Source organism: Lycium barbarum, chromosome 11 (assembly GCF_019175385.1).
Source record: "Lycium barbarum isolate Lr01 chromosome 11, ASM1917538v2, whole genome shotgun sequence".
Lineage (NCBI taxonomy): Eukaryota > Viridiplantae > Streptophyta > Magnoliopsida > Solanales > Solanaceae > Lycium > Lycium barbarum.
Genome location: NC_083347.1, coordinates 111,356,213 through 111,380,515, shown reverse-complemented (window position 1 = coordinate 111,380,515; position 24,303 = coordinate 111,356,213). Strand labels below are relative to the sequence as shown.

General features: G+C 37.1%; 1 protein-coding gene across 1 annotated transcript; it reads left to right on the top strand.

Annotated features, from left to right (window-relative positions):
• The first annotated feature begins 18,977 nt into the window (after positions 1 to 18,977).
• Positions 18,978 to 19,523, top strand: LOC132620118 (secreted RxLR effector protein 161-like). Its single transcript, XM_060334821.1, has one exon. The coding sequence runs from the start codon at positions 18,978 to 18,980 to the stop codon at positions 19,521 to 19,523; it is 546 nt and encodes a 181-aa protein (XP_060190804.1).
• The last annotated feature ends 4,780 nt before the right edge of the window (positions 19,524 to 24,303 follow it).

The following is a 24,303-nucleotide window of genomic DNA, read 5'->3' as shown; positions in this document are numbered from 1 at the left end:
GGCGGACGAGCCTAAAATGTCCTATTAAAGGCGGACAAGCCTAAATGCAGTGCTTGATTTATGATTACTAAAATTAATGCGGAGCGAAGAGCCTTTGTGATGATTCATATGCGGTGAGACGAGTTTGCCGCGGTGCGTAATTTGCAGCAGCAAATATTCATGATGCAGTGCCGAAGATTTGGGGACCTTATACCCTGCCAAAATTTGCATCTGAAAGTTCCTGCACTCAAAGAAATTTGTAAGTTTCAAATTTAATCAGTATTAAATTGACTTTGCCCTTTACTTTATCTGAATTTTGCAATTGCCGACTTGATATTGTGTGATATCCTTCAAGAATAGCTAAAATATGCCCCTGCGTTACTCAAAGAAAACTTGTTAGTGTAAAATAAAATGGTTGCCTTGCATTGAACACTGAAGCTTTGGCATTGAATCTGCATTTCTCGTGGTGATGGCATTGCGACAAATCTGGCGACGCTAATATATTGCTCGGGATTTCGATTCATGCTTTGTCGAATAATGATAGGCCCTTTGCAAAGCTGCCCCAATGTTGCTTTATGGGGAAAATGGATTTTTCAACTATATTAAGACCGTGTCCAAGAATGGACTGCCTACTTATCCCGAAGGAATCAGGTCAAAAGTAGTTCATATTACAAGCTTTAGCAAAAATTACAAGAAGGAAAGCTGATCATGAGGCAAGTGGGTGGAGCATGCTAGTGACAGTAGATCCTTTCAATCATCTTACTTAGTGCCACGCTTCCTTTTCAAATGTCTCGGTGCCAATTTTGATGGATCACCGGTAACAATAATTGTATTTTCAACTGGAGGGTCATCATTGTCGCACAATTTATTTCGTTGTACGCTTATCTTATCCTTTTCAATCATGTTCTGGATCTTATGCTTAAGTGCTGGGCAATCTTCTGTGTCATGACTTGGAATATTAGAGTGGTAAGCACAACTCTTGGACCAATCAAAATCTGGCGGTAGGCTTTTAGGGATCCATCCTTTCTTTGGCTTCAGGAGTCCATCGGCTTTCATTCTCTCAAATATGCTGGTTAATGACTCTTCAAGAGGAGTAAAAGTGCAGAATTTTACGCGCTCTGACTGTCGTAAGCTAGATTGTGCTTGATCGGGTTGATATCGAAAGCCTCGTTGATGAAGAGATATATGATCACGCGAAACTTGATAGTTCTGTCGTGATTGCGGCTGATATGTAGACCTGACAGCTGAGTCGTTTCCTCTCTTTTTGCCTCACAAGTTGTTGAATGTCTCAACTTGAGAAGTTACTTGTACTGATGAAGTGTCAACAATTCTTCCTGCTCGAACGTCCACTTCTACTTGCTTTACAACTTGAATTAGATCAGAAAAGTCACGTAACCGCGCACATAACAACTTTTCATAATATATGCCCTTTTGCGTTTGGATGAAAGTTGAAATCAACTCATTCTCGGGCAATGGAGGGCGTATTTTTGAAGCTTCCAATCTCCATCGGATGGCGTATTCCTGAAAAGACTCATGTGGCATTCTTTCTATCTCACGCATATCATAAAGATTTGGACTAACCCTGATGTTAAACTTGAATTGTTCTACAAAGTCGCGGGCCATGTCCTCCCATGTGTACCATTTGCGAAAATCGTGTTCTGTGTACCAATCTAATGCTAGCCCTGATAGGCTCTGAATGAACAATTTCATTCGTATGGCTTCATTTTGTCCAATTCCCATTAATCTGCTACAATAGTCCTTCAAATGCGTAACAGGATTTCCTCCGCCATTGAAGGTGTTGAATTTTGGCACTTTGAATCCTGGCGGCAACTCAACGTTTGGAAGCATGCACAAGATTTCATATCTTAAACTTTGGACATTTCTTGCCCGCATCTCTTCTTCGACAATTCTCCTTAAATTGTGAAGCTCTCTATCCGAGTCATCCCAATAGATTACATTCGTTTCATTTCTCAATCTCTTGTATGGGCATACCGCTAGCTGATTTTGCTGGTTTTCTGTGAAGGCTGCTGCAAGTGCAGGCCTTTGGACATTAGGCATCAACGTGACTTGCAAAGCTTTTGGTTTAATAGAGTATTTTGGTGGTATATATGTAGGAGCTGGGTGAGGAGAAATAGTGAAGGAAATGTTTTGGGTTGAGCTGGAAGCTAAACTCGTGTTAGGAAGAAGGCTGAAGGTATTTCCCAAATTGACCAACACGCTTCTTTGTACCACATTCTTCTCGCTATCCTCATTTTGCGCTTGCACCAATCCCACACCGATGTTGAATGATTCAAATCTTTTTGCCATTGTCTCTTGTCCTTAACGCAGATTCGCAGCCAACGCAATGTTCAATGCTAGGCAACCTCTTTAGAATTAAAACTAAACAAGTAGAAAATAAATTCAAATAATTCCCTTAGCATCAAGTAATCGCAAATAAATTCAAGTGCGAGCATATTACAAATAAATTCCAGTAAATCACTTAGCAAGTAAGCAAGCAAACGCCTTACAAAGTTTATAACACAAACATTAATAACACGTCCTAATATGCAGGTACCTCTTTATGCCAGAGGTAGGCCTAACGCCCAATATTCGAGATTATGATAGAGTGATCCAAGCCATTTAATTGAGACACTTGAGTTTGGAAATAAAAGACCAAGTTTCGTTGAAATAACAAAAGCGAGTACATGAATAAGACAATAAACCAAAATACATAATGTAAAGACAATCCTTAGAGCTTTCGCACTTGATCGGGTTGGCGGCTGATCAGTAGTCATTTCAGTTAAATAGATCTTATGCCTGTTTCCAAATCCAAGATAAAGGCTTGAAAGAATTAGGATATCTAGAATTAGTCGCTTTCAAATGGCTTTCTCGGTTATTCTTGCTTATGGAGACGGGGTAATGGTCGAAATGCCTCAAATGATTTGGTGGGTTAGATTGATTCTTAGTGAATGACCTTTCGGGGTGCTATTTCCAAGGTGGTTGTACTATCAGTTTTTCCTGGAAAGATCGTTGCACTTTTCCTTTTCTCCACGTCTACGTGGAGGTTGATTGGCTATAATGACTTTCTAACCTCCTTGTATACGGCCAAAAGTAATCGATTCTAGACAGATAGCGTTTGAGGAACTGTTAAACTCTTGCCTGAACTCGGCTTGTTTTGAAAGAGTGAACAATTACGTATTCATATCTATCTCCCCCATCATTTGTCTCGGCGAACTGCCATCACGAGTTGTTTATATTTGACCAAGGCATGGTACAATTAATTTGCCTGTGCTTAAAACAAGGAATGTTTGTTTGCCTGTGCTTGCTCATCTTTAATACAAAAGTCCTCTTCCGATTCTTTAATCCAGTTCTAACTATTCATTAGTATGCATGGAGTGTTGTTACCGGTCTACTGTGACATGATAACAAGCGTACTAATATGTTTAAACATCCTTCATAATAATTCATCTTCATGTAGCTGCTGCTATCTTAATCCTTCAACTACTAAACTATTCTAGGTGTTTTATTTCACCATCAATAATATGGACTATTATATGAAGTCAAATGAATATCTTAGACATGAATGAAGGACCTCTGAACACATTTTTTGCAGCATAAAAACTGAAACTTTTGAACACAACAATTTTAAGAATCCCCTGCCAATCTCAATTTGAACTAATCAACACACTAAAAATTGAATCTTTTTGGGACCCTTTACACCAAACAAGATTTCAAACAACCCCACCCTTATCTTTAACTAAAACTTAACCAGAATAAACATCAACTTAACCAGAATAAACTTAACTGGAATAAACTTAACTAGATATCTGCTCTTTTAAAGAATATAGCAGTAGCAACTGCTTTGCTTTCATCAAGTGTGGCATCTTTGGGGTAGCAATTTTCAGCAAAGAAAAAACATTAGTTGGCCCAATGTGGCACCAGTATGTTGCAGCAACCAGCAACCAAGTAGCAATACTAGTTTAACTAAAATAAAATACGCCTATGATGCAACATCATCTAGAAGTCTCAAAGTGTGGCATCTCAAAGGCAGTGGCAACTTTGCCCCAATTCTAGTAGACTCATGCCAACACATCAACAAGTAGCAGGGGCAATCCTTTAAGTGCAGCAACCACTGGATCAAAATACAACAAAGCAAACCAATCATAGGACCAGCCTTAACTTCCCAAATGTAGCCAACATGCAGTAGCAAACCCCTCAAAATACAGTAACAACCTAAGCCAAAATGAATGGCTCAGCAGCAATAAAATAGCTCAAACGACAACAGTCCCATATAGCAGTAGGGATATCAGAACCTGCAGTAGTACTTTAACTCAGTGCAGCATCTGCCTGCCTGCTTCGGGATCAGCTTGAGTGTATTAAACGGCACTCAAAACTTAATGGCAAGACAAACACAGTGATTTGGCCTTTAACTTGCAGTAGCACAAGGCCGGAACCAGCAGCAAATACCCAACCAATCCCTTAATCAAGTGTGAGTCTATTTCTTTTTAATGAATGCAACAACTTTATCCCAAAACCTGGCAAGATTTATCCTAAACGCAGCAACAGTAAGTAACAGAAACATGTAGCAGCTGACTAAGTGAAATAACTCATCTCCACAAGCTCATCGTTCAGTAACATTCAGTCCAAACATTTCAGCAGCAATCTGTCCTTGAAGAGCAACAACAAATGACCATAAAGTACAAACCTTTAGCCTTAAAGATGCAGCAACAAACGGCAAGAAAGCAGAACAATTTCAGTAGCAGCTCAGGAGCATTTGGGGGTTTGAAAATTCCCATGTCATGCAAAATAAAAGATGAGTAAAGGATGAGTACCATGTCATGCATATTTTGACAAACATAAATAGAGTATAGGGCATTTATCTTATTGAATTACTACCATGATTTGGCCATGTTTAATAAAGTTCAGATTTCAAAAGTGGATGGGGGTACAATCAGGCAAGAGTTCCCAAAACAAGAGTGCACATCAATCGTTCTAGCCTTGAGACGAAAGTTCAGTGATTGATCTTAACTATTTAAATCAGCATTTTCAACAGAGAAAGATTAAGTGAGCATACACTACAATTCATGAGCTAAAACAAATATATCTTATCACTTGATCTTTGACAAACCTTTTCTATGAACAAAAGCAACTCCATTTTAAGTAATCATGAGCAAATTAGATCTGTCAAGTCAAGACCAATAGAAATACCAATAGCTAAAAACAATCTATCCATAGTAAAAGAAAATGGATTCTTCTTAGAGCTCCACTCAACCAAGTGCAGACAAATCACATAACAAGGACCAAACTCATTCATGGAAAATCTCAGGAAAACATGCTGATTAAACAGGAAGGACTCAAAAGAGCTGGCACTCAAAGTTCTTTAAAATAATACATGGATAGGAGAAGGATCTATCCTGTTAGGCTCATCACAAACTCAAAGTTTGGAGGCATGATTTAGCTATTTTAAACTAAGATGAGGCATGAATGCAAGTAAAGGCCCACAAGACAAAATCCTTCTCATAAGAATTCTGCCCAATATTTCAACATAAGTTATCTAGGGAAGCAAACAGGCCAAATCAGCAGACAAAATCCTTATAGCTTTCACATGGTTTATTAGTCATTAATCTAGTCCCTAGGAAAGAACAAATAACCATAGAAGAATAGCAGGAAGAGAATATTATTGACTACCCTGCTCATGCTTCTTAGGGTGTTATGAATGGGAATTTTAGCCAGGAAAACTCAACTTTAAACAGGACTATGTCTTTGAAAACTCCTAAACTGATTCCAGTAAAAGCTACAGGCAAAACAAATCTTGAAGACCTACTATGCATAGTAATGGAGATAAGAACTAGGGGTTTTAGAATTTCATTGAGCTTGGATTTAAAGAAAACACTTAATGAAGCATGTATGTGCACTTGAAGGATCATTTGGAGCTGGGATATTTCCCCCAAATCATGCAAAGGAAAGAAAAAGGTAAAAATAAATATCCAAAGATAGTTCTTAGAAAAAGCACATAAGCAACATCAAATAAACACCAATGATTAGAGTAGGAATGTTCATACTTTATACCTAAGTACTTTCAGAATTTAACCAATCTACCAGAACATGCAATGGACTAAAAGAGGGCAGACTGAGTTGGTTAAAGTGATAGATTACTGCTTTACCGTTGTTAAACACACATGGTCCGTCGAGTGAGCTCAAAACCAACATTTAATTCCTAAAAGGATGGTTATAAGTACTGATAAACCGGCTTGAGATTCATTTGAACATTCATACTTAAAACATAAAGTGCAGAACCAAATAAAAATAGACTAAGGACACCATTAGATGTTATAAGCTTTCCAGAAATTTAAACTTGGGGGATATGGGGCTGCTCAAACTTGGCATTCACAGTCAAATTTCCTTTACTCTATCATTAACTTGGTTCAATTCAAACAAACAGTAAGGGGTCGGCAAAGACAACTTATACATATTCAAAGAGTTGAACGAGATGATCATGCAGAGTTCAAGTTAAAATCCTTTTCTTCATTCTCTTTTTATAGTGCTGGATTCCTACTTATTCCTTTTATCTTCTCCATGAAACTGAACAAATAGTTGAGCTTAATATCTGTGATCCATTCACACATAAACATAGGGCTTATTTTATAAAATGCACAGCAACAACAACCTTCTCAAGCCATGAAACAGAATTGAACACAGAGCTACATTTCCCAAGTTCAAATCACACACACCCATATTAGGACTGCAGGATGTACAGATACAATCTGTGTATCTTAAGCTAACAAAATGATTCTAATGATACACATATTGTACTTCTAACGCAAACACATCATCAATAGTAATCTATTCCATTTTTACCTAAGCTAATCCTAATTGAAGGAACCTGGGCAGAGGATTACAAACACATCTACCAACACTTTCCTCATGGAAAATCAACTTGTAAAATGACACGGCTACCTACAGCACCACAAAGACTCAGGATAGCACATTGAATTGAATTTCATACTCACAAGGTCAAGGATTTAATCATCTAAGCTTTCAGAACTAAAGTAGGAGAATCTAAAGGGACTCACATACTCAACACTCAATATAACAGCCCAGAAGAAGCAACAAGAGGCAGTATGTCTAAAGCCATACCAACATTTGAATCCAACACACATAAAATAGAGCTATCGAGAACTCAAGTATACAACCAGATTAACAATGTTGATATTTAAAGCAATGGTTACATTCAAAGAGAAAAGAGACTTATTCTGAGAACAGTTTCAAGATGGAGATATGAACTACATCATTTTCATCAGGATATTGGTTTAAATTAAACTACTCCCAGAGAATTGTGAACATAGCAGCTTAAATCTACATCAAGCTAATCTAGAACTGATCACAAAGGAGAGGGATGGCCATCAAATGCAATTCAAACTACACCAAACATAATCAGATTGAGTTAAAGGACCTATCAATCTCTAAGTTGAAACAATATTCTCTCCTTCAGGGATATAAAAGTTAAAAACCAAACAGAAGGACAAATCAGCTTTTGAGTTAGGCCTACTGCTTATGTTTAAATTAAAGAATAAAGTGTTGGGTAGTGGGTTATCTAAACTGTTTTGACTTGAAAGGAAAGGTTTTCAGCAGTTCAATAGGCAGTAGATTCAAGTTTAACTCCACAATCATTATATCAATCATGTTAAACTAAATCAAGAGGGGCTTAAGGCAAAATCATATTTTGGATGCTTCATCATGCGAGGGAACTTAGCTGGAAGGCATTCTGAAGTCCCTAATTTTCACTAAAAAAAAAAGAACCAGACTTTTGATGAGCAGCGATTGGGGCGACGAGAGTTGAGTAGATTATTTTTTACCAACGACCACAACTAACTCGAATTCAAAAATATTTACTTGTTCCAATAATTCAAGGACTCGATTTACAAGATTTTTTTTTTGTTTTAAGAGACGTAATTGAAAAGTTCAGGACTTGGGGGATGTAAAAACTTCCTACAAAAAGAAATGACTCCCAAACTCTACATGTCGTGGTTAAGCTTGGATCCTTCTATCATTATCACGTTACACATAGTATGCTTGTTGGTCGTTGGGTTATGAAACCCGTCAACAAATCGGTAGGTTTCCTAATCGTGGAGTCGATACCAAGGACCAACCCACCTAAGGCTTATGCATGCATGACATAATAAAATTGGCGGCAAAGCTCTATCTTAAGGTTTTCTGAGATTTGGCTTACTAGACACGGGGTTCCCGAGCGGACTACTCGAGTGAGAAGGCTACGCGGTCCCCGTTACTCGGGCACCCCGCGCATACGCCAACTCTCTTAAAATTTGGATTCTACGAAGAAATTTACGGGTGCGCAAAACACACCTCGCGTGTACGTGTGATAGTGTGAGTTTTCCAGAAATGGAGGAAATATGAACGGAATGCCAGTTTAAGGAAAGCAGTAACATAGAAAATTTGTCATAATAAAACAGCCATTTAAAAGCACATAAGAAAACAATCAAGCAAAAATAAAGGCACAACACCCAAAACATCCAATTAATTAATTATTAACCTAAGTCGTTATGGTTAAGAACCTAAAGTCCCCAGCGGAGTCGCCAAGCTATTATACCCCATTTTAACCGGGTTGAAGCGGAGTACAACATATTGGAGATTCCTAGATTGCTTTGTTTTAAGGAGTCGCCACCTAATTGATTTTAAGGTGAATTAGGGAACCTAATTATTAACTAAGGTAAAGCTAACTAAACCTCCGTTAATAGTCTGCTTAACCAGTGTGATTCTAGGTAAAGGTTCTATATTATCCTAAAGGGAAGGGGCTAGGCATTCTTTAGAATCCGTTAACTACGGTTATCCGGCCAAACTTAGGTTAATTAATTCTAAGGTCTAAAATTTAAGAAAATAGCTTTGAGAAGAAGAAAACAAATAACTTATAACTAACAAAGTTTAAAACATTATTATACGAATGATGCACTCTATATGGTAAAAATAAGTACCTAATGTTCAGAGCAGTAATCCTAAATGACAAAATCTACCCCTTCCTAATCCTACGTGAATCATAGGTTCTACACCTAATTTTAAACCACACACAATCCAAAACACAGACAAATTAGCAATCATAAAGATGGATGAAAGAAGACGAATGATAAGGAAAGAAAAAAGAATAAAATGTTATAGGCGGTCTCTAGCGAGTTTCGCCTGCCCAATGTGATTTAAGAATTGCGGATCGAGATGACTCTATGGACGGGTGCGCCGAGTCTCATCTTGAGACTTTGTTTTGATAAAGTCTCGAATTAAGACTCCGTTTGCTCCGATGTGTACATGTAAAAGAAAGGGAAATAAGATTAGTATCTGAATCGAGACGATTTAAACTGGTCATTTCTCAATCAAAGTTAATGAGAGAGCAGCAAATGATCATTGAACTAATCACGAAACTTCAAAAGCTAAAGCGGAATTTGACAATAAACTAAGCATAAACACATGAACCATGGGAGCTAAACAAAAACAGAATTCAAACACCTAAAATACCGAGGCATGAAAATTGCTGACTAGATTTAAAGCTATACCAACACATAGAACAAGCTAATAAATGAACAAATCTAACATGTATGATTCTTGAACTAACTACATGATTAATTAATGCTATGCTATATTTACTAAGACTAAGCTCAGCTAAACTAAACAAACACTAGCACAGATATTAACTAACACACACTTAACCAAGTAGATCAGACAAGCTCATGCCAATGCTAAACACTTATCAAAGTTCTCATAGAACAAACAGGGACTTTAGTGACATCATAATAGGCAAGAAATGGACAGACTTTGTTATTATTTTTTAATCAGCAGGCAAATGCAAGACAAGGAAACATATTTCGTCGAATCCCACTATTAGATGTTCAAAACAAATGCACATTAATATCCGCCTTTACCCAGCTTAAACTGATCTTTGATCTTCTAAACATGGTTTCAATAGTTCATAGAGTACATTGCACGCATGTAAATAAGCTACAAACACACAGAGTCTGAACCAGTCTGAAACAGAGAAAACAACGGCCACACACAGCCTTAAAACTGCTAGTAACATGCTAGTATCATTCAAACGATATATTGAAGATCAAATGATCCACAGTAAAACATACTAAACTCAAACTAAACAAAATTAAATCAAACTAGTCTAAGCAGAACTGGAATAATATCTATCAATATTATCACATTACCTAAACCAATAAAAATGTAAAGCATATGAAAACAGATAATACAAAATAGAGGCTGAAGTAGGCACAACGTCGATCGAACTGATTACTCAACATACTGAATCTCGACTAAACAGGACCTAAGCTACCAAATAAGCAGGAATCAAATACTCTTAAGCATGATTAAACTTAGCAAATAAGAAGATCACAACTAAACATAACCAACTTTAACATATGCCATCCTAGTTTAAACTACCGAATAACATAATTATACTAACAAACTTCAACATGCCAAATCAAACACCTGACGATACTTACTCCTTAACTAATACTGAAACCGAAACAAATACATGTCGACATAGAAAGCTAACTCATACAAACATCACATCGAAAATAAAAATGAACTTCAAAGAAGAAGGTAAATTGCTGACCTTTTGCAAGTGCAGCGAAATGGGGTGCGGGGGGTTTCAGATTTACCTCGAAAGACTACCAAATCCGAGCTTGCGAGGCTCGGGTTCACAGCAACAACAGAGCAAACGAAAAACCAAAAAATGATTCAACACTTTCACTCCATATTAAGACTGATGAAATTAATATTGCTTAAGCAATTTTGGGCAGCTGAAAATCGAAACTTTTTAGGGACTTTTGTGCGGCTGGACAAAGAGAGAGACCCGATATGCAGACTTACTGCAGCTACTGAAAAACTAATATCTTTTCGGGAATTCTGGACGGCTAAAAACTTGTATTTTTTTAGGGGGATTTTTTGCAGCTGAACCACCACCTTTTATTCGACAGGCAAAACGATTATTTATAGGATCGATTCGAGGGTTTGTTAGGGTTTTCCTTTGCGAAGAAGAGAAAGAGGAGCGTAGGGGACAGAAGGAAGTGGGGAACAGAGGAGCGTGGGGGACAGCGGGCAGTGGGCGTGGGGTATGGGCGAAGATGGAGGGAGAAGAGAGGGAAGGAGAGGAGAGAGAACAGGGACGAGAGGGGAGGGGTGCGGCTGGTGAAGGAATGAACAAGGAACCCTAATGGTTCCTTGTTAGATGAAAAAAAAAAGGCGGGTCGGGTATAATTCTGGACTGGGTTATTTTAAAATGTTGGGCTGGTTGTTTTTAAAATGTTGGGTTGGGGTGAATTAAAATGTGGGATAGTTGGGTAGATGAATAGGGTGTTGGGTCGGGCAGATGAGTTAAAATATGGGTTAAATGAAAGAAATAGTTTGGCTTCTAAATTTAAATAAAAGACCCATTTAATTAATTATATACTAAGTGTGCTATAAAATATGTAATTATTAGTGCTCAGGTAATAAAATCATATGACGTTGTAATAGCCGTGCAATAATATTTTGCAAATAAATAAACGCTATCATTTAATTGTGCGAAATAAATGCGATGCGTATGCATAAGGTGGTAAAAATTCTGAAACGCAAACAAATAATAATAATAATAATAATAATAATAATAATAATAATAATAATAATAACAACAACAATAATAATGATAATAATAATGATAATAATGATAATGATAATGATAATAATAATAATAATAATAATAATAATAATAATAATAATAATAATAATAATAATAATAATAATAATAATGGTAGTAGTAACGGTAGTAAAAGATAATGACAGAATAATGAAATGTCGGTATTAATAAAAGCTAATAATTATAGTAAAAAATGCAAATAATTATTTTTTAAAGTTGTCAAACTATTAGAAGCGAAAAATAGGTATTTCGGAGGAAAGGTGGGACAAAATTGGGTGTCAACAGGTTCCACAATGCATCAACACCAACATTCATAATTTCATACATGCAATGTACATTTACATATTCACAACACATCCAAATTCATCCTAAAACAATCCCTACGGCTTTAACAACATTCCAACACCAACATTTATAATTTCATACTTGCAATTTATATTTACATATTCCCCACACGTCCTACTTCATCATCAAACACATAGAAAATGATCAACTCTTACCTTAACAAATTGGCTTCTTCACTTGGCTAGAATTTGTGAAATGAACTAATACTTGTTCTTGTTATCTAATGACCACCTTCACGTTGCTATGCACCTTTCTAAGGGTCGAAACACTTGTAGAAAATATTTATTTATTTTAATCAACTTGGAGAACTCAAATCTGGTCGTGAGCTTATAGGAGCATGAATGGCATGTTTATGGTTTCTTCTTCACTTGAAACATAATGGTGAATGTGTAGAACACTTTAGGGGTTTAATGGCAAGAAAGAACATAGAAGGCTGGTCGTTTTTGGTGGTGGAGCTGCCATGGCCGTGGCTCTCTTTCTCTATTTGGTGAAGATGAGAGCTTCTCTCTCTTGTTCAATTTGTGGGATTGCGAAAATGAGGTGTGGCATGCAAATTTGGTCAACAAAATAGGCCATTTTGCTGCCCAAGATGGTCTTGAACGTTTCCCCCACTAAAGCATGGGCAAAAATCAGATTTTTTCCACGTGGTAGTGGGGCCCACACGGCCACTAGTGAAAAATTTGTGGATATTTAAGTCTTAATCCCTGCTCAGCCCATCTTGCATCGTCCATATCTCCTTATTCCGATATCATTTTGACGAGCGGTTTGTTGAGTTGAAAACTAGACTCGATGAACTTCATTTTAGGCTTTTGAAACACCTTAAAAATCCTCATATACTAGGAGATATGCCTCCTACAATATAGGCTAAAATCAGGTCCGAGATTTTACTGATGTTGTTCCGATTCATTTCGTTTAACTTCTAATCCTCTTCCAACCACATGTAACCTCTTATACATACATATACACACTAATATACATCCATAAAAATCCATATATGCGTCTCGAAGGGTCTGGAGAATCACAATAACCTTAAACATAACTAGAGAACTCACAAAGCTTCGACGAAACTCCAATCGCAAAAGTATATTCATATCTTTTGTCCATCTTCTATATCATTACTAATAATCTCAAATACTTTAAAAGGTCACTCACATTACCTCATATACATACTCATAACGCGATTTCAAATCCTTTAGGTTACCATGTCACCTCGGGATACTTAAGGCAACCATATATATAACGATATTCTTACTAACTCGATTAACTTTCCTTGAACCTTCTTAACTCATTATTTCTTGTTTTACTTCAAGTAGCACGGATTATTATGCAGTGTAACACTGAGGATGGAAACACGGTTCAGCATAGGCGTGACCGTGAAGCGTATTATGCTTGGAAGAAAAAGGACTTCACTGCTCGCATTACGTTGCTAAGCACCTTGGATGATGACATCCTAAGGGAGTTCAAGGATCACCAAAGGGCTATGGAACTTTGGATTGCTTTAAAGAATAGGTTTGGTACTTGTTCTACTGCAAGGCTAAGATCCTTGACGATCAAGTTTGACTCATACAAGAAACGCCCAGAGCATTCAATGAAAACGCATCTGAGGCAAATGACAAACATGATCTGGGAGTTAAAAGATGTTGGTCATGTGTTGACCGATGAACAACAAATTCAAGCTGTCATACGCTCTTTGCCTAGTTTGTGGGATCATATGAAGATGCATTTGACTCATAATGAAAGAATCACAACTCTGGAAGATGTCCGGAGGCATCTTGAGTTAGAGGAGGAACGACTTGAGGTTGCAAAGCCAATAGCTGAGTTGCACATGGCAACAACCTCCAAAAACAAAAGTGATCCAAAGCGAAAGAACTGGAGAAAGAAGATAGGGCCACCTCAAACTCAGCCAGCTCAGTCTGCTAAACGAGCAAGGAGTGAAAAAGGAAATAATAGACATCCCAAACGTGTCAATGTTGCTAAAGTGAAGTGCTATCATTGTGACAAGAAGGGTCACTATGCTAAGGATTGCTCTGAGCCTCCTAGAAAGGTATTTCATAAAATTCGAATTAGTGAACTTTGTGTTTCTAGTTCTGTTTTACTAACTGAATCTAATCTTTTGTGGATTGTAGACTCGGGAGCAACGGACCACATAGCTTGGGAGCGCAATGCTTTTGTTAAATTTTGGCGAGTTTCACGTGGAGCAAAGTGGATATATGTGGGAAACAACAATAAAGTTGTTGTTGAAGGGATCGGTACATGCAAGTTAGTCCTGCATGGCGGTCAAGACCTAATTCTACATGATGTCCTCTATGCACCAACAATTCGTCGGAATGTTATTTCAGTCTCTGTTTTGCTTAGGCTAGGATTTAGCTTGTTTTTTCATGACACTTATCTCAAGTGGACTTATGATTCAACATTATTTGGTTTTGGTCATATGGCCGGAGGTTTATTTATTATGGATTTGGATTATGGTTCATTCAATAATAATGCTAGTTTTTCTATGTTTGCTTCTACAAATAAATATGATAGTGATGTAAACATATGGCATGCTAGACTTGGTCATATAGCCAACAAAGAATGCAAAGGCTAGCGAAACAAGGTTTGCTTGCCGGCATTGAACATGTGGAATTGTCCACTTGTGAAAATCGTCTAGCGGGAAAATCTGCACGAAAACCTTTCGGTAAAGCGACTAGAGCTGAATATCCTTTGCAATTAGTCCATTCTGATATCTGTGGGCCTATGAATATTAGAGCTAGGCATGGAGCAAGCTATTTCATTACATTTATTGATGATTTTACCTATTTCAGTTATGTCTATTTAATTTCCCACAAATCTGAAGCAATATGTTGTTTCAAACGCTATATGAGCTTAGCGGAAAATCAATTAAACAAGAAGATAAAAGCTCTTCGAACTAATCGTGGCCGAGAATACTTATCGACTCAATTTAATGGGTTATGCGATGAAAAAGGAACAGTTCATCAGTTGACTATTACAAATACTCCACAACAAAATTGTGTTGCGGAGAGAAGAAACAGAACGCTCCTAGAAATGGTTAGGTCAATGATGGCACAAGCCAACCTCCCAATTAATTTTTGGGGTGATGCTTTGCTTCCTGCCACCTATGTACTTAACCGAGTGCCTTCAAAATCAGTTGCAACCACTCCATATGAGTTATGGACTAGAAGACATCCTGACCTGAGTGTATTAAGACCTTAGGGTTGTGCTGCATATACACATGATTCCTCTCACAAATATGGCAAATTGGGCCCGAGAGGAAAGAAAAGTATCTTTATAAGGTACTCTGAAACCTCAAAGGGTTATGTATTTATAGGTCAGCAAAATAGTGGGAGTGTAACTGAATTTGAATCACGAGATGTCACATTCTTAGATAATGAGTTTCCTAAGAAGGGAGAGGTAGGTCAAGACCTATCATTTTTTAAGCTAGGGGATCAAGACGTACAAGGATCTCTTCATTCGAGTGGGAGTATTTTAGTAAATGATGAATTAGTTTCTCATCAGCAACCTCTTCCATCATCAGGTGCGAATGAAAGTAATCCTTCTACACTTAATGAAAGTGACCAAAGGGATCTTGTTCCAAGTGGAAGCGAGATGGTCACTGATTTTGTTCCGAGTGGGAGCAGGTTAAGTCTTCTTGATCCGAGTGGGAGCAACGTTGATCCAAATGGGAACAATGATGAATCACAAACTAGACGTGGTTCTCGTAAAAAGACTCCCCGCCGACGATTTGACATTGAAGGTGGTGAATTATTTATGATGCTCCTGCAAGATGAAAATTGCCACGACCCAGCTAGGGGCTGCGACGGGTACCTGAGGCTGACAACCGAGCACCCCTTATTTCCTCACTTGTCATAGTCATTTACGCTTCTTTATCATTCATAATTGTATGAAAATCATTTTCCGGTGGAAAACACAATCAGTCTATATATATATATAAATAATATATATAATATATACATGCATGCTGTAATAAACTTGTGAGACCATCTAACCCACACTACGCATCTACGAGCCTCTACTGACATACTATACATGTAGACGGAACAAGACTCCGTCATGCCCAAAATATACATATGTACCAAAAGGATAATCATAAGCACCTCCGAACAATGGAGTGCTTTCAATCAGCTGAAAGCTCCTAAGAATCCGGATCGAGCTCGCCTCCCTGTCTACCTGTGGGCATGAACACAGCGTCCAAAGAAAACGGACGTCAGTACGAATGTTGTACTGAGTATGAGAGACATGAACAAAAGCAACACATCAAGAAAGTAAAGGAGGCATCAAGTATGGAGCAACTGTACCTAACTGGGAATCATATAAAAAGTAATGCATGCTGACTTACTTTTATGCTTATCATCATCTCATGTATGCATATCGTATGTATACATATATCTAAATTGTCCGATCATGTAGGTGCGGTGTGATAATCAGTAACATTAGCCCGCGTCCAGGCCTCCCGCGTCCGGGGTACCATCTCATGCCGCCCACTAGTGGTGTCTGCCCATGCCAACTGGCCGTGGTGTATCGCATAGCTGGCCGCTTTCGCGGTGACTGCCCGGCCAACTAGGCCCGGTGTGATGCAATCATGACATGCTCATCATAAAATACTTATAATAATTATGCTTATCAAAATATACTTGTCATCGTACATGCATAAAGACTCTAGAACAACTGCATTCTATCGAGGCGACGTAAGGTCGTGAACCCTCGATTTCATTATGAACATATAAGAACATTCTGCCTCACCTTGAAGGGATTAGTATATAAAGCGAGTGTATACAAGGAACAACATCATTTACTTTATAAGAACGTCATATCCTATCTCTTGACTCATATAATTCATGATCTTAGGCTCTTGGCTTTCCGGGTTATAGGAGAATCATGGAAAGGGAAAAGAATCATATCATGGGATTCATACCATAGAAAGAAAAGGACTATCCTCACATACCTTTGTCGTTTAGCTAAGCTATCGTTCACTTGCTCTCCTTCAATGTCACGTCGCTACCTTCACGAAAGAATTCGTATTGACGTTAGTTAATCGACTACGGGAATGCGTCACTATTTCTAGAGAAAATTGGGTATCACTTCCTTTATTTATACTACTTTTCTCATAGTCTATATCAACTACCAAGCATTTACAATAGCACTTCACAATATCGTATCAACAATCGTCATTCATATACTTTGAGCAAAATCCACCATTTTTCTCTATTTTCTCCACATTTATGGTTGTAGTTCGTTATCACGTTTTCTCATATAAAATGCTTATTTCCTGGTCTAATCATCATTTACAACATATTCATAATCATGGCACATCAACATTTATGATTCCATTCAACTACCATTCAATTGTGTCACTATTCATCCATTTAAGACCCATTTTCCATGTCTTTCTACAATTCAAGCATGTTGACTTTCCAATACCTTAATCAACATGATAAAGTCATGAAACTTATCTTAGGTGGTGGTGGAACAAGCCTGGAGTGGAATCACTTCTTTAGCACCAAAACCCTTCTTCACCTCTTTTGGAATTTCTTGAAGGAGATGACTTCCAATTAGGTTTCATACACTTTGTTTCATAGATTTGGTGTTGATGATCTTGATCTCCCTTTTATTCTCTTAAATATTTGTGGATGAAATGTTTAGATAAGTTCTAGAGCGTTTTTGAAGGTTATAGATGAAGTATGAATGAAAATGAATGAGAAAGTCACTTATAATAATCACAAAATCTGATTTTTAATGAACAGTCGTCGGGGTGTACAGTGGTCGTAAACCACAGTTTACGAACCGTATACTAGTTAACGGGCCGTATAACGTGGTCGTATTTAAGCATATCAAAACAGAAAGGTTTGCTGGAGGTCATGATGGTTTACAGCCACAGTTTACGGGCCGTATTTCAGTTTACGGTCCGTAAACTGGGTCGTATTTTACCATTTAAACTTTGGACAGAAAGTTGAAATTTGGAACGTTGGAGGACGATGGCAGTATACGGTCCGTAAATCACTTTACGGGCCGTATTCTGTTTTACGACCACTGGCTGAACTGAAATTCTACAACTTTCTTATTTCCAAAAAAAAAAATCATGAGTTGCCATTCCCTACTTAGTAAAACGTCGCACACTCATACCCTTCGTTGGTCTATTCATTGTACATGTACGGGTACTTTTCCGAGGTGTAACAAAAATGAGCCTAAAAATGTAAAATAGGCTCTCTCATGCCCTTCTAAGGACAAATGGACAAAAGCAATGGAAGATGAGTTGGAGTCTATGAGAGCCAACAAAGTTTGGGAACTAGTTGACCTCCCTCAGGGACGCAAAACTATTGGGAGCAAATGGGTTCTCAAAATAAAGCTCAAGGCAGATGGCACAGTTGAAAGATATAAGGCTCGACTAGTGGCAAAAGGGTATAAATAGCAGAAAGGAATAGACTACAACGAGACTTTCTCGCCTGTTGTTAGGTTTACCTCTGTTCGTCTTGTTCTAGCTATAGTTGCAAGCTTGGACCTTGAGTTACATCAAATGGATGTAAAGATTGCCTTTCTCAATGGAGAATTAGATGAAGAAATTTATATGGAACAACCTAAATGTTTCATTGAAAAGGGCCACGAACAAAAGGTTTGTAGACTTTTGAAGTCTATTTATGGCCTCAAACAATCTTCAAGGCAATGGTATATACGTTTTCAGAATGTTGTCGTATCCAATGGTTTTACCATGTTGGATGAAGACCATTGGGTTTATACCAAAAGATCAAGAAACAAGTTTGTGATTTTAACATTGTATGTAGATGACATACTTATAGCTGGAAATGATAAGGAGTTCATTACTGAGATAAAGTCATGGTTATCATCCCAATTTGAGATGAAAGATATGGGTGAAGCTGCATATATTCCTTGAGTTATGATTTCAATAGATCGTCCAAAGAAACTATTGTATCTCTCCCAAGAGAATTACATTAGAAAAGTTCTTGAACGATTCAATATGCAAAATAGTAGCCCTGTTGATACTCCTATCAGTAAAGGCCATGCCTTGGGTAGTCAAATGTGTCCTAAAACTCCTGAAGAGAAAGAAAAAATGAGCCGAGTTCCTTATAGGAGCGTAGTCGGAAGTCTAATGTATGTTATGGTGTGTACTAGACCTGATATCTGTCAAGCAGTTGGCTTAGTAAGTAGATATCAAACCGACCCAGGTTTAGCACATTGGCAAGCAGTAAAGAGAATCATGAGATATCTGAAGGGAACTGCTAATTATACACTTTGTTACCATGGCGACAAAGATCTGCGATTAGTTGGATACAGTGATGCTGATCATGGAGGAGATCTAGACGAGAGGAAGTCTACCTCAGGATATGTTTTCTTACTCAGTGATGGCGCTGTATCATGGAGTAGTAAGAAACAATCATGTAGATCACTATCTACTATGGAAGCCGAATATGTGGCTCTCGCATCAGCAGCACAAGAAACTGTTTGGTTGAAAAGGTTCTTGGAACACTTATTGGATATCACAGAAGAGCTGAACCAGTGTTAGTCTACTGTGATAGTGAGGCTACAATTTCCTCTACCAAGGACCCTAAGTTTCATTGCAAAACCAAACACATAGATATCAAGTATAACTATGCGAGAGACATGGTTAAACGCAAGGTAGTGAACGTGAAGTATGTGTCTACAAAAGATATGTTAGCAGATCCATTGACCAAGCCTTTGTCTAGAGATGCATTTGTAAGACACACTAGGTCTCAAGGCTTGCGTAGATTCTAAGATACTTCATTTTTTTTTAATTTCCCCATGTTCACAAGACTGATGTTCTTTAATTATCAATAAAGTGATTTACATATATACATATTTTAAATCTTGAATGTTATGTGCATTCGTTACTTATTTGTTTTTTTTTAAGTATGTCGGGTAGACAAAAGGTTGACCTTCTCACACAGTTAACTGCTTCCTTATCTTAGTGATGAGTGGAGATGAGACTGGATTTTAAGAAAAATTATCAAATGGATAATTTGAGAGCTTTCAACTTAAAATCATGAACATCGCATAAATAATGACATAAGGTCGTTAAGGTGAAAAACGTTCACCTAGTCTACTTACTGAGCCAGATGTGAGTTAAAAATGATACAGTAGATCAAGGAACTCAAAATTAGATACTTGTGGTGTCTAAATATCATCTGTACAGCATTCTTTACGAGATAAAGACATTCGCTCCCTGGGAAAGGAGAAAATGTTGTAGCATGTGTTTCATACCATGTGTGCTAATGTCGACCAATTGGGTTAACATAAGTCCATTCTCAACTTATTGTTGTGTGAGACCCAGAGCCTTTATGGTGGCTCAAGATTTGTACCATTTGTGACTCGGATTAGATACTTGAGACTTAGTTTGATGTTAGCTATCTTAGTGTGCTTCCAAAAGACCATGCACACAGATTCGGTCTGGCGGAGTATATCTAGAAAAGCAGTTACCCTAATGTTAAGAGGATCGTGAGAAAAGGAATATCATTGATGGAATCTCATTAATTTGTATTCACTGGTGCACCAATTATAACTTATGAGTTACAATTGTGAATACAAGAAATAATGATATATGAGATCTTGAGATTATATCAAATATGATTCATATGATCTGGGGTACTGCATACTTTATGATCTACTTGCAGGTTTGCACTCAACGAGAGGCTATATACTCCTAACAGATGTATAGCACTTAGCTCTCACAGTATGCTGGTCGCACGGTCTACTTCCCTGTATGAATGATTGCGGAGATGAGTAGAGAACATGTTTCTCAAATTAGATGAACACTCCCATTATGTGTGAGTGGGAGATGTAGGAAATTTGGTCCACCCATAAGGGGTGCTTAAGGCCCATTAGGGTAATTAAACTTAGCCCTAATATTTCCTATATAATAACACTTACGGTGTAAAATAAAACATACTTCTAAAGTATTTTTCTGCTCTTCTCTTCTCTACAATATATTAGGGTTTAGGCTGTGGTTTAGAGGGGTTGCTCCAATATAACGTGACAACCACCATCGGCCAGTGATTCCAGCCGCGCTTCGACTTCCGCTACACGAAGAACAAGTAAGTTCTCCTTTTGCGGTTTACGCTCAATCTGATTAGTTTAGATTAATGTGTTATGTGTAAACCTACAAGGTCTGACTAAATGCTAATACAAACATGAGCGGCACGTTTAGTGGTGAAATATTGTAAATATAACGACTTCATAGAAGTTCCTAGTCAACTATAATATTTCAATAAATGATCACTAGCTTTCCACTTCTGGAAAATAAATATATTTGCCAAGTTATGTGAACAATTTAAGCTAGCATTTGGACATAGATATGGTTGAACTTTGGAAAAAAGAGTTTTTCAAAATGAATAAAAAATGGTTTTTTAAAGTTGAAATTGTGTCGACATGCATTTTACTTGAAAAGAAATTGAAAAATGTGAGTAGAAAACTTCAAAAACAAGCTAGTATAAGCCACCTTTTGAAACTTGAAAAATTCATCTTCAGAAACTACCCAAAAACTGGTCACTTTTTATAACCAAACAATGTTTTCACTGGGAAAAAAACAAATTTTTTTTTTTACCAAACGGGAGCTAAGATTACATTTCACAAGATAAATTCGCATTCATACCAAAGTCAACGAATTAGTTTGTAGGTGGGTGTTTGGCTAAGTTTATAAGTTGCTGGCAGGGGCGGACCCACATGGTCTCAAGTGGATTCATATGAACCCACTTGTCAAAAAATTACAGTGTATATATATGTATATTTATTCAGTTTTTGAAACAATAGACGTGTATATTTATTTTTTGAATCCACTCAATACAAGTGCGATGGTCAGCCCAGTGGCTAGTGGGTTCAAAAGTTTCTGAGTGGTCGCGAGTTCGAAACTCATTTACTTACAAATGAGTGATCTTTTTTCCTTTTAGTCATTTAAAATTAAAATTTCACCATATAATAGAACTTAAAATAGAACTTAAAATAACAAAAGGACCTAAATCCCAATCTAAAAAAGTACTGAAAAGTAAAATCCCAATCCCAAACCCCTCGCTCGTCTCTCTCAAGTCTCAGTTGAAGCGAATTTCATCATCAAGTTCGGCTCTTTCATCAACACAACACCAAACATCGATCAAGTTCGCCTCTTTGTCCTTTACTTTGTACTTTCAAATAAATAAAATTATTGTGCCTGTTTTTTATTTTTTTTCACTTGAGAAAAACCCTACCACTTGAAATTGAAGAAAATTTCAATTGATTTTGGGATTTTGGATGCTGAATATAAGCATGTAATGGAAGGAATAGGTAGAATGAAAACAAAGTTTTCATAATAAAATAGTTCTCAAGCATGAGGCCATTTTTTCTACAGTTACACTAAAACTCTATAATAGAATAGAAGAGTTAATGATAATGAACCTTTTTCCTATGTCTTTGCTTTTCCTTGTTGCCTCTCTATTCTGTTATATTGAACCCGCTTGATGAAAATCCTAGGTCCGCCACTGATTGCTGGTCAAACTAGCTTATAAGCATATTTTAGCTTATTTACACATTTGGTAAACACCCAAAGTGCTTATAAGCAAAATCAGTTATAAGCACTTTTAGTTAAAATAAATGTCAATTTTAGTCTTAAATTTCTAAATTAATAATTATTTAGGAACAAGTTAGCTAAAGTGACTATTATTTGTGATAGGAGTGACGGCCACAGCCAAGCCTTAAATCTCACTTTACATGCTTTGTTAAGGAATTCCCTTTATACATAAAGTAGCCACATATGGGAAAGCAGGACAAGTTGGTCTTGGTATTTGCACAAATTAATTAGCTCCAAAACTCCTTATCTTGATAATGATTATTGTAAATAAATGTTTGGATTCCGATCCTTTAATATATCAATTTGTGCACTTCCTAGTCTAAGGTTTCATTGAGAGTAAACTGTTTCTAAACCACTGCAAAGTTGATAGGTGAATAACAGAATAAGAACTAAACCACTCTAGGTAAGTATGTTTACACAAGTGATAAAATATAACAATATTTGAATCAAGAAATTATATTAATTGGCCTCGAAAATGGATGGTCTTGAACTTTTGACCCCAGCTTGGCCATGGGTACACTTTCAAGGTCAAATCAAAACTTATTAAATTTAAAGTTTTGTCCATGAAACTAGCGAGGTCAAACGATCGAGAGTGCACAAAGGTCTTTTTTGTAATCACCCCTTCTGAATCAGTTAGATATTTCAAAATGAAGAGGATATAGTAGGCCCACTCACGTATCCATTTTAGTTTAGAATAAAGGGCAAACTACATAAATGACAAACATTTGGGCTTTAATCAAGCCACATATCAAATGTTTCAATATTTACATTTTGTAGCAACAACCCAGCTGCCAACGGTTGTACACGTTTTTTTCACTGTATTCATTTTTTATTTTCGTTGTATTCATGAATACAAAAAAAAAAATCCTGTTTTTTCACTGTATTCATGAAAATGACTATCTTTATTCATAAATACAGCGAGTAAAAAAATGAATACATAAAAACATATATACACCAAAAATTAACAAACGCCATGTTTTTCGGTATGTATACAACAAATACAGGCATATTCAACATAGATGCACCAAAAAAATTAACAAAAACAGGTGAAAAACACTGTATACGACATATGTACACCAAAAAATAACTAATACACTCAAATATTGAATACAAAAAATAAAATTGATTGTATTCATTTGTATGCAGGGGTAAATTCACTCTATTCATTTGTATACAAAAAGATTTCTTCGAAAAACGCGAAAAATATTGTATAAAGTGTATGTATACACAGATCTGAAAAAAAGAACTTTCGAAAAATATGTATACAGTGTATGTATACACTATATGTATACATAGATCTGGAAAAAAACTTCCGATCAAAAATTCTGATCAAATCTGTGTACACCTTCTTATCCTTCACCTTCTTTTCTCCGTCATCATCACTGTCACCTTCAGATCTGAAAAATTTCAATCAGATCTGAAAAATTCGAAGATATAATGTATTTTCTGGTCAAAGGTGAATAAGACGCCGGAGAAGGGAAAATGAGAAGAAGGTTGCTCCACCGTGCCGGAGAAGAAGACGTCGGAGAGGGGAAAAGGAGAAGAAGCAGCTTCCAGCGTGACTGTGCGGAGAAGACGCCGAAATTTGGTTCAGATCTATTTCGCCGGAGCTCCGACGGTTTCGTGGTGGCTGGCGGCGGAGTAATGGAGAAGATGGAAGAGAGAGATGGGAGGGTTGGGTTGAAAGTGAATAATGTGATGACAGGGTATTCTACTTTGTGTATATATA

Coding starts and splice junctions, on each gene's coding strand:
- LOC132620118 (XM_060334821.1), top strand. CDS start 18,978: ATGCAAAATAGTAGCCCTGTTGATACTCCTATCAGTAAAGGCCATGCC.